This window comes from Orbicella franksi, chromosome 14 (genome assembly GCF_964199315.1).
Source record: "Orbicella franksi chromosome 14, jaOrbFran1.1, whole genome shotgun sequence".
In the NCBI taxonomy this organism is placed as follows: Eukaryota; Metazoa; Cnidaria; class Anthozoa; order Scleractinia; family Merulinidae; genus Orbicella; species Orbicella franksi.
The window spans coordinates 9,479,203-9,490,712 of record NC_138158.1 but is presented as its reverse complement, the minus strand read 5'-3'; the positions used below and the strand labels follow the sequence as shown (position 1 = coordinate 9,490,712).

Here is an 11,510-nt window from a genome sequence, read left to right as displayed (position 1 = left end):
TACAAAAAAGTGAACACATAAAGACTTACGCCTCACACTGTATTTCAGTAAGATTTTATTTTGTCAGGTGTAGTAAGGCAAAGGTATACTTTAGCAGGCAAAGGATATGATATCTTGGAATTAAGTTTCATCGCTCAATGTAAATAAATGATATATTTGGAAAACATGTACCCATCCTACTAACACACGCTCAAGTGATAAGAGGGAGCCAGTTTAGAGGAGAATATTTAAAGTAGTTTGACCTCGCCGCGCATGTTGCACCTCGTGAACTCGAGCGCTCAGAGCGATCGCGGCCTAGCATGTTACTCGAGCAACTGCTATGAAGAATATATATATTTACCTTATTTAACTACATGCTAGGAATTCCCAGCATAAATTATCTAATTTTTGCTATAACATAATTAAAATTCATTTTATTTATAGGTCTTCGTTACTAGTTTATCTGTAATTTTCTTTGTTTTACTGTGTTATTATTGGCAGAAAATAAATGCCGCTTTTTACTGTTAAATCAGTTTTTTTGGCTGACAGACGCTATATGGACCTTAGTTTTGCTGAGATCGGCTAGAAAGCTATTTTTTTTTAGCGAAAAAGATCGATATCCCCAAGATTAGGTACCAAAATGTGCAACATTGTTAATTTGGTGCACGCGCATAAGCCAAGAGTTTTTTTTTTCCAGATATCTGGTAACATTTAAATTGATGACGTCACAAGTTGTACAAAGAGCACGACCACTCAGGACTTGTATATGCGCCGTTGGCAGTCAAAGGGTCAATATGGTGCATTTTCCCCCAATTTCATATTTTTTTAACTTCAATTTAGATCTATGTAGGAATCTAGAGCCGAAGGTATTAGATTTCTTCCATGATCGTTGATCGCCCTCTCTGTTCCCTTCTTTTATTTTACTCTTTCAAGTTCACTTCTCGCCAGCCATTCGTTTCTGTTCTTTGAGCTCCCATGACCAAGCGACTGTGAGGTACATTTTAGTTCCCAGGTTCTTCTCATCATCCCACATCCAAAACCAAATCCAAAACGGCGGCTGTAGCGGACTGGGTTACTCTCTAGTCCCCCACGAGTATCTGCAGCCACCGTGAGAGTACGTGGAATCTTTATGTTTATTCTTGCTGATCGGTGGTTTGTTCACCATCTTTGTTTTCTTCACCAGCAGGCTTCTTTTGAACAAGTTTCATCTTCATTTCAAGAATGGGGACTGGTAACGCAATCACCAGAGTACCCACCAAACAACACACGCTTCCCATCAGCTGACCAATCGCGGTCTCCGGAGACATGTCACCATAACTGTTATGAATAAAGAAAGGATCATTTTCAAGTTGAAAATGACCGTCGAACGGTCGAAACGTCGTTGTTTTTAAACTTAATTTGTAACAAAGGAAGAGAAATCTGATTGGTTAAGGAGAGAATTAAATCCGACTATAGTGCCAATTTCTATATATGGTCTTCACGGCGAAGAGTAGTATTATAGTTTCATATATGGTTAGCTAAGTTAAATAGTCACAATTCAAGATGGCGGCGGCATTCAGTTTAATCGAACTGTACTGATGGCGGTGTATTCAAAAATCTGCTAGCGGCTGTATTGTGTCTTGCGGTTTCCGCCTGGTAAGATGTTTACCTCGTATTATAAATAAATCATGATATGAGTTGTACACCATATTTTAAAACAGTAACAATTCGTATATTCAACAGTTGCAAGCAACATTCACTGTTCGGCTAATTAATCGCACGTTTGTGCGATACTTGGACGATGTTGTCTTCAGTATCATTACAAATTGTGTTGTTAACTACAACGATATCCATGCAACTCATAAAGCTGGAATGCGTATAGCGAAATTATTCAGAATGCGAGAAACCAGTTCATAATCCGTCTGGTAAGTTGAGTAAGTAGGAACTTAGAGTAAGTTCAGAGCACAAGATATGTTACTTTGTCAATTGCAACGCTTGAGATAAATTACTTTAAAACCTCACTCTGAAGCTAGCGTGATCAATCTAGTCGTAACATCCAAATTGGAGGCTTGAAATTGAAAGTTCAAGCGAGGGAAACTGGTGTAAAACCGTTCGCGCCGGATCGAAAGATATGCTGGCGTCGGTCTTGTAGCTATGTTAGGTGGCAAGTGCACAAGTGCTTATTAGCGCAATAAGTAGAAATTTTGGGATATCGTGCGTTTTCTCAGTTTAAGGTTTTCATTTGCCTTTTGATAATCTGTTTGCGGAAATCGAACTTAACTAACAGAATCAATAGCTGCAAAAAATGCTATCTTTAGCAACTAATTTGCGCTTTTCAAGTAAAAAACTGTTCCGATTAAACTGTTCGAATTACTGATACTGAACGCAACTCGCTGGATGCCAGGCGATATGCAAGGCATATAAAATTGATACCTCACGTTGTTATATGTCTCAGTTAGTACGCCTGCTATGATTGGTCAATTAAGCGGGCCGTAATCTACTGTACGACCCACTAAAATTTAAAGCTGTTTTTGTTGCCAAAATGTTTCGCGGTTTATCGCCAAATGTTGTCAACTTTTTTAGCAAGTAAACGTTTAAAACTTTCTTTTACTCCTGAAATTGTGTATTAAAACCTACTAATGACTTAAAAGTCACTAACAACGATTTCAATTTGACTCGTTTTGCTTTCGAGGTGCGTCAGAAATTTGAAGCCGTTCCGCGTGAATAGAAATCGTTCCTGAGCAAGTCAGACAGACAGTAGAGATATAATAAATATATTACTAAGCTCATTTTCTCAGTCCGTACTGTAAGTTACCGATCCTCGTTTTTTCCCCTTCAATTTATGGTCCGCGCGCTTCGCGCTTGGGCCATATATAAATCGATGGGGAAAAACTCGGTCCGTAACTTACAGTACGGCCCTCGAACTCGGTTAGTAAGAGGTATTTATTCCTACAAAATGGTAGTTCTTTGCTAAACACAAAAGCCATCACCTAGAAGCAACCATACAATCCATACTTACCCTGTTGTTGTCATAGTGACAATAGCGTACCACATACTGTCAGGGATGCTAGAGAAAGTTGTGCCCTTGACATCTTTTTCGGCGTAGTACACAGCGGTGGCAAATATGATCACACCAAGACCAAAGGAAAATAGAATAAATCCTAGCTCGGAAGAGGAGTTTTTTATCGAGGAGCCAAGAGCTTGCAGCCTGGTGGAATGCCGCGACATTTTGAACACTCGAAATACACGAAAAACGCGCAAAATTGTCAGTGCGTCAAAGTCGCCAGCGCTTTTCAAACCAATGTCAAGGTAAAATGGAATCACGGCTGCAAGATCCACAATGCTCTGAAACTCTTTCACGAACTTCCATCTGTGAGGGGCCGCAAACAGGCGGATCAAATACTCCAATGTTAAGACCACAACACAAGAGCCATCTAAGTATTGAAAAGCTTGCTTATATTCCTCGCCGCATGTTTTATCACCGCAGGGAATTGTCTCTGTTATGGTTGTAATGATACTCAATATAATAGCTACTCCTATGACGTAGTACACCACCTTGGCTGTGGTGGAAGACCTTGGGTTTTCAAACATGAACCACAAGCGTTGCCGGAATGTCTTCCGTTGCGGAACACACTCACAGTGGCTTGCAATTGCTTCTCCGGCTTCTGAATTTGATTCGCGAATTGCAGCAGCGTTCGCGTCGTGATATTCTTCGAGACAGCACAAACCCACCGCGTCTGTTGGAATCCGGAAAAATTTCAGTTCGTCTTCGTAAAACTCGCCGCATTCCTCTAGAGAAAAATGCAGTTTTCCATGTCGATAGTAGTTTAAGATATGTCGGAAAAAACTAGGATCCCTTTCAAAGAAGTACTCTTTCCGCTGCGAATCGTAAAAAGATTCCCTTTCGCTGCTGCCCAGTAGAGTTGTGGGGTATTTCTTCAATGTGTAGTCCCAGGTCTCGAACTTTCGTCCACTCACATTGAGGACAATTCGCTTGTCTTTCAACTGCTTACGATGCAATACACTGAATGGTTTCTCCTTTGTAAATATCGGAGTTATACCAACGAGACCAACTTCGCCAAGGGGAAGCCAGTTTTCAAGATCGTCGACAGGTTTATCCGTTGAAGGCATCTCAAGATTATCTTGCAATCTATCGGCGCAATTATAGAGGTGCGACCACTCGGTAACACGGCGTCTTGTAATTAGAGTTGGTGATAACACCCAGGGTGAACGAACAGAAACTCATTAGCGAGTACTAAATTCTTAATATGTACATAAACATTTTTGTTGATAATAGCACGTGCACCCAACAGTGCTGGATTATTTCGACGGCAAAGTGTCTTGACTAAGACAAAGGTGTAGACGAATCTACGGTAATAGACGGTTCTCGAAAATTGGGAAAAATGTGTTATTCAATTGGATTGGAAACCCTATGGATCAAAAACGTTGCACCTCATTTTGATTGTGACTGCGTGTTGTTTCTATTGACAATACGGGTACCTGCAACTGTTCTTTGCGAATTTAAGTGAGAAAATACGGTTTAAGATCGATTGCGCAAACTTTATTTGAAACAAATTCCTACATTCATTTAAATACCGATTTTAAGATTAGTTTTACAGCTTCAGCTTGATTTTGTTAAAACCTTGTTTTGTTTGTTTTTAGTCTCAGAATCCTTTTAAAGTTCAAACAAGTATTTTTTAAGCAGACGAAATAACAGAAAATTGCAAACAAATTACCACAATGCAAATAAACCGAGATGGGCATAATTTCCCCTTAAGGCCATCATTACAGGCGAGAGTTGGCCGAAGGGTTACTTAAAGAAATTAAGAGGATGATCTTTATGTTTGTATAAATAAAATAATTACATATACCTCCTGCAATTGTACCCTGACAGTTCAAATGGAGGCTTTTGCGAAACAAAAACAAACTCGCACCTGCCTTGGTCCTGCTAATTAAAAATGTTAAAATTCTCGTAATTAAGCTTTACCCCTTTTATCCGTAATCACAGCACGGATGAAGAAGTGACAGTGTTATCAGAAGCTGGAAAAAAATGACGAAGCATCTAACACAATAATGGTGTTTCGTTTCGCCCTTTTAGCTAAGGTGACGCGAAAATTAACTTTTTTAATTGCTTCACTTTTCAGTCAGCTTAGCTTGTATTATAATAACCGCCCACAATTTCTATTAAATGGTTAAAGGTTATAGCATTCAGAGATTTATAAACAATAGAAAGGAAAATAACACTGAAGAGCTTGTAAACTATCGCTTTGAAAAGTGGTAGGTGGTTTTAATTTGCCGCGCAAAAATGAACTGATTTATAACATAACACCTGCCAGAAATGGTTCTTCCCTTACATTATGTGCACGGTACCCTGCAGGCAAATTAAACTTCTCACTGGTGTAGCATGGTAGTTTTTCTTTACTCTAAAACCTTGAGAAAACAGTGACCTTAAAATGTGTTCAAATTATGACAGTGTTGCCCATTGCGCATGTTTTAAGCTAACCAATAATTGCTTGGGTAAGCGTGTTGGCTGCTTATTTTGTTTCTGACTTTCACCGCAAAAGCACGTCAGTTATTTGATTTGCGCCATTCAAACCAGACCTTAAGATCCTCTATGAAGCGTCTTCTCTCCATCCCAAAACAAAGACGTTCTTTAAAAGGAGAAAAACGGAAATGTTCATGTCATTAACTGAAATAATGAGTTTCTTAAGAGCAAAACCTACATGTAAGTGAGATTTACTCAAAGACATCTATATTTGCATTATCCTTTATTCTGATTTTATAATCATTTCAATATACAAGAACATAACCTTAAGAGTTGTTTTCTTTGTCTTTTCTGATCTGAACTGATATGAATTATTAAAATGATACATTTGTTCAACTTTATTATACAAGCCAATCTCGATGCTAATTTTCTAACCACGCTTCTATCTTCTCTTCTCTTGTTTTCGGTGTTCTTTTGAAAGGGTTTTTGAATTTTCGTTTCTTTTTGACGCCTTCTTTGGACCGTTCTTCTTCGCGTCTTTCATCTTCCATCTTTTGTTTGACGTCCCTGCAAAACAGAGGAACAATAATTTAGTACAGTATACCCTCCTGACGGTCCGTATGGAGGTGCAAGAATCTTATTATCTGTTAAATTTTCGGCGAGTTCTTAGCTACGTACCAGGCCCCAGTTGTTCGAAGGCTGGATAATGCTATCCACCGGATAAATCGCTATCTAGTGGATAATTGTCAACAAAACAAACCACGCTATCCACTGGATAGTGATTTATCCGGTGGATAGTGTTAACCACCTTTCGAACAACCCGGACCGCATTTTTTAGCCAGCAGCACATTTTGCTGATGTTGGATCGCAGCCTTCACTGAATTACAAATTGTGTTATTTTTCCAGCTAAAGTAAAGCTTGCGGATGATCAATAAAGTATGCATAAGTGGGTAATGGGATGAACCGTTGAAAAAAGAGTTTCTGTGCACGACCAAAGCGAACTATTGAAAAAATTTTCCTCAAAGTGGGAGGTAATGTTAGTTTTGACATTCAATTGATCGAATTGAAAATGAGGTTTTCGAGTTAATTTGATGACAATGTTTGGATTGAGAAATACGCATCTGCATCATTTAACTGACAGCGTCCTTTTTAGATAAACCCATTAATTGAAGAGTAAAAGGAGCTATAGCACTTGCTTCGTTGAATCACTGTTATCATTATTGCGTTGTGCCAAATCCTCAATTGACGAAAACGGGGTCAGAACTGAATAAAACTAACTGTTAAGTTCACTTACGCTGCGACTTGTAGCGCCACTAAATCAATGTCAACAAAATCATCTTCATTTTCCGAGTTAGATTCTTCTTCTTCAGCCAAAGTATCAAGGATTCCTGGTGAAGGAAATATAACACAAAGCTTTTAAAAAAACACTGATTCCGTACCATTTCGTTTTTTGGTATGATCACGCGATGGTTTATCACAATGGCAATCTCTACTGAGCTAAGACGAGTTGGAAAAGCAAGAATTTGCTATATTCTAACTTGCTTCTCCGAATCTAACTCACTTGTTTCAGAGAGCTAGTATCATAGATTAATATTCATATCTCAAGGTGTTTTCAGCTCACGGATCGCTGAACAAATTGCTAACTCGGTATATGAATTCAGAAATGAGAGAAGAGAATAGCTATAATACACGTAATGTGAAGACACTGGCCCTTAAAATGAACATGACGAGTGTTTTTTTCCAAAATATACTTGCGTGAAGCTCCACATGATAACGGAGGGGGATACAGAAATCTCACTATTTCCCAATTTAAGGAGGTCGAATCGAAATCCAGATCGAGAAACGACGCAACAAATTTTCCACGAGGCTGGGAAAATAGACAAACCGAAAATAACTTGTATCCACGTTGAAATACGTTGTAATATAAAGGAGAAAAGTTCGTCATGGTAAGGGCTGTTTAGGTCGCGTGTGTCGTTGAGATCAAAGATGGAATTCAATTTCCAAGCTCCCCGCGACCTTTTTAGCTCCATTCGACCCAGTGCTTCACAAGCGTATCAGAAGAAAAGGTCTGGTAACGAGTCTGGAATGCTGAAATTAACTTCGTAACAACTTGCCAAGAATTTGCTAACCTGCTAACAACCTACAGCACGGGCAACATAAACAAGATGATATCACGCTCGACAAAGATCAGTGGCTTAAATGAGTGATGGATGTTATCAATATGGAGCTGAATAAGAGGCAAAGAATAAAAGACAATTGGTGTTTTTTAAAATATCTTAGCAGCATGTATTAGCAAGTTGAGAGTCATCGATGTGGAACAAGACAATCGGCCATGCTTAATCACTGAGAAAGTTAATTTGATGTTGGTATGAGTGAATGAAAACAATATTGCTAAGCTTACATGGCTACTTATAACTAAATGCAAATTCTTCAGTTGAAAAGCAAACTCACTCAGTTTAGCTCTTAATATTTGCAGCATCTCTTCATAAAACGCAATAGCATCTTTCAGATTTCCCACCACATGGCTCAGGTTGCCTAAATTAGCCAAAGCCTTTCCAATGCCGTTTTGGTCGTTCAACTCCTTAGCAACCGTAAGCCTTTCTTTATTACAGCTTAACGCTTCATCGTAGTTCATTTGCAGCTCGTAAATGTTGCCAAGATTGTTATAAATCTTTGCTAGTGGCCGTTTGTCTCCTCTTTCTTTCGCTATATTCAAAGCGGCCAGAAAATGGTCCTTTGCCGTTTCTAAGTCACCGGTTATTTTATGCAAACAACCTAGATTACCATGCGCTCGACGCTCGCCTTTTTCATCCTTTAGCTCTTTCGATAACGACAGATGTTTCTGGTGGTATTCAATTGCAGTTTGATAATTTCCGAGTTTATAAAACGCAAGTCCGAGAAAACTGAGAGCGTCTGCCTCAGCAACTGGGTCTTTTTCTTCGATGGCGTCGGCTAAACACGTTTTCAGTTCCTTTATCTTCTCGAATAGTTCGTCTTCCGGTTCCTCGACAACTCTAAAATTCTTTGGATCGTTTTCTTCCATAAAACTACCTGCCTCTCCTTTCCCAAGTCTTACACATTTCGACGAATCACTCTATAAAGTTCTTCCAATGCTTAAACCCTTTTAAATGCATAGCGCTGTTGAAGTTCTAATTTTAGTTTACAAAATTTGACCAATCACATCGTTCGGTTTTGTAATCTGGCAGGTGGTAAATTTCGCTCGTGCAGCAATTAACGATGTCAGCTTGACGGGTAAATAACTAAATTCATATGAGTAGTGTCAAACAATCGTTCTCTGGAGGTTTACAGTAGAAGATTGCTTCCAGCCATAATATGTCTATAAGACATGTCATTAGACGTTCAAGTGATTAAAAGCGTCTCAGGAAAACCAAAACACGCGAGCTCCAATTCGGGCAGCGTCCACGCTACGCCGGAGAAATTTGAAAACGCACCTTTAATTTATTTCTACGGTTAGGCCTACCGTCCCCGCTAATCCGAAGCTTTTCGAAAACGCTCTTCAAACCAGAGGAATTTGAAAACGGCGGCTTTTCGTTTGCGTGTTGACGGAAACATTTTGACTGACTGAGCTTCTCGAAAACAATGGTGTCACGATAATCATGTGATTTCCCTGAGCGAGTTTTCCCCAAACGCAAATCCAAAATAACCGGTGATTATTGCGTTTTTAAATTCCTCCGGCGTAGTGTGGACAGAAAACATTTCATGCTTTTTAAGAGTGAAACCTTTTTCTAATCGGCGGATCTAGGGAGGGGGCTCGGGGGACCCTGTCCCCTTTATTTTGGGTAAAAAAAGAAAAAATCACAGAAGGAAGAAAAGCCAGCGGGGCAAGCAAAAAAACAAAAAGCGCCCCCCCTCCCCCCTACCCTTAGCTCAAGGTCTGGATCCGTCCGTCACTGGCATCGTCAATAGTCAGGCATGCCAACTATGAAAGAAAGGTATTCAATCTCAATTAAAAAAAATATTCGCAGGTGCGAAATTCATTGAAATATCATCCCGCAGGTGATTTTAGCGAAAATGTCTTCAGAAACAAAAAAACAAAAAGCACGGTGGTTTTTAAAAATGGGGTCTCACCCAGTCAGAGTGCTGTAAAAATGTTGAGATTAATAGGAGTTGTAGACCCTGTAGAGTTGTAGAGTTGTAGACCCTGAACATGGTTTTTGTCCGCCCAAGAGAAAATAAATTGAGGGTTTACCACACATAGATTGTTTCGACTGCTCCAGTAAAGTTATCTTGTACAGAAAAATTGGAGTTAATTAAAATGTCATTTATAAACCATTGACATAAATATATTAAACAGAAACGCGACTGAGATGTTTTTGTAGGTAATGAAAATGGGTTGTTTTATGATCCCGACATTGATAAAGGTATACTTAAGAGAAGGCCAAGGTAATAGAGTGACTCCCCCATGTAGGCCTTCTACCCAAGGTAATCCCTCTTAAGTTATTTTCAGACATGGTACCCAGTACTTCTGAGGATGTTACTCGCGCGTACGTCGTGTGCATGTTTTCTTGGAAGATTTGTTTCGTTTCGTTTCGTTTATAAACCGAAGGAAAACCTCCCGCGCTATGGGGATGCCTCCTTTAATATTTCAATATCAATATATCCTTGATCTTCAGTTCTCTTGATTTACCTTAGTCGAATACGTCAAATTAACCTCCGCGAATTAACATCAGTGAGGTTACTTTTCAGGAGGAGAATTAGGGAGAGGGAAGGGGATAAATTTTCTGTCGCGCCAACTTCCAAGTCTATTTGAAATGACTTGTAAAGGAGCTCGTCGATAAGTGACAACTGAAGGCAGAGCGGGGGAGTGGGGAGGGTACATGAGAATGACCTGCCCGTGCACACTGAGCCCTCACATCAGTTTAGATCCGGAATATGAATAAAATATCAACTTACCTTTATCGCGCGTGTTTTGTGTTTTGCGGCGGCCGTTTTGAATTTTTAATACGCGGTCTGCTAGTGCGAGGTCTGGAACCGAAAATTACGGAAATCGCTCGGAGCCTGCTCGAAGCTCCCAGAATTTGCGAATTTTTCCGCCCGTCCCAGACTTCTTAAATATCGGTTCCAGACTTCGCACTAGTAGACCCCGTATTTAAAATTCAAAATGGCCGCCACAAAACGCAGAACACGCGCAATAAAGGTAGGTTAATCTTTTATTATGAATTTTCTAAACGGATGTGAGGGATCCCTGTGCTAGTGTTTAGTTAACCAGTGATCGTTCTAGTCTTTTCCATGCGTTGAGGTTTTCGCTCGTCGTTTTTCTCGCTGCGCCCGAACTAACTGAAGTCACTGAACTCCTGGAAAAGGACATGATCGTTCAGGCGTTCAAATCCAAGATGGTGGGCGGTCTAGTTAACTGTCCCTATCATTACAAATTGTTATTTTGCCTCTCCTATCCTTCGAAATGCGTCTTGAACGACGCACTACGAAAAATAGTTCGTCTAGACGCATAATACGTCTTATGCCCGTCTTTATACTAGAGACACATAACCAGACGAACTACAAATGTTTGCCCAAGTTCGTCCAGATGAATAATGTGTAGCTAAACGGCCAATATTTAAACGGCTAGAGAGTTTCAACGGTTTACTATTTTTCGTCAAACTATCCTAGCTTAATTCTATCGTCAGATGTTAGAACATTTTCTAATCATTCCCTCAGTTCGCTTCTTCATCACTTACGTCGTGACGCAAAGCCTCCTCTCGAGAGAAGTGTTGCGTGACGGATCATATAACCTATTCTGTTGGAAAGATTTTGAGAGCGTTACCCCGCGCCGCTCACCGACATCCTAGCTTTGCCTTTTGGATAAGGTAGCAGCCAAAACCACGTCAAGGTACATTGTCCCTACATGTATTGACTTTGCATCGTTTCTGCTTAAAAGATTTTACCTTTTACCTTTACCTTATCCAGGGCTTTACACCACTCCCCCCCCCCCCCCCCCGCTCCCCACTCAAGAACAATATTTTTTCCTCTTTTTTCAGTTACTAGTACTCCTAAAAAGTAACTGGATTCTGATTGGCTAAGTGCAAAAAGTGTAATTGGTATAAAAGTG

At 39.9% G+C, this 11,510-nt stretch overlaps 2 protein-coding genes across 2 annotated transcripts; both read right to left on the bottom strand.

The window, feature by feature from the left end:
• Positions 1 to 662: 662 nt before the first annotated feature.
• Positions 663 to 4,197, bottom strand: LOC145468382 (potassium voltage-gated channel protein Shal-like). Its single transcript, XM_081452077.1, has 2 exons — positions 2,978 to 4,197; positions 663 to 1,296 (listed from the first exon to the last, which is right to left on the bottom strand). Exons 1-2 carry the CDS (start codon positions 4,087 to 4,089, stop codon positions 1,113 to 1,115), a joined length of 1,296 nt encoding a protein of 431 aa, XP_081308203.1. The 5' UTR covers positions 4,090 to 4,197; the 3' UTR covers positions 663 to 1,112.
• Positions 4,198 to 5,726: 1,529 nt separating this feature from the next.
• Positions 5,727 to 8,546, bottom strand: LOC145468352 (uncharacterized). Its single transcript, XM_081452050.1, has 3 exons — positions 7,895 to 8,546; positions 6,738 to 6,831; positions 5,727 to 6,010 (listed from the first exon to the last, which is right to left on the bottom strand). Exons 1-3 carry the CDS (start codon positions 8,484 to 8,486, stop codon positions 5,866 to 5,868), a joined length of 831 nt encoding a protein of 276 aa, XP_081308176.1. The 5' UTR covers positions 8,487 to 8,546; the 3' UTR covers positions 5,727 to 5,865.
• Between the last annotated feature and the right edge of the window lie 2,964 nt (positions 8,547 to 11,510).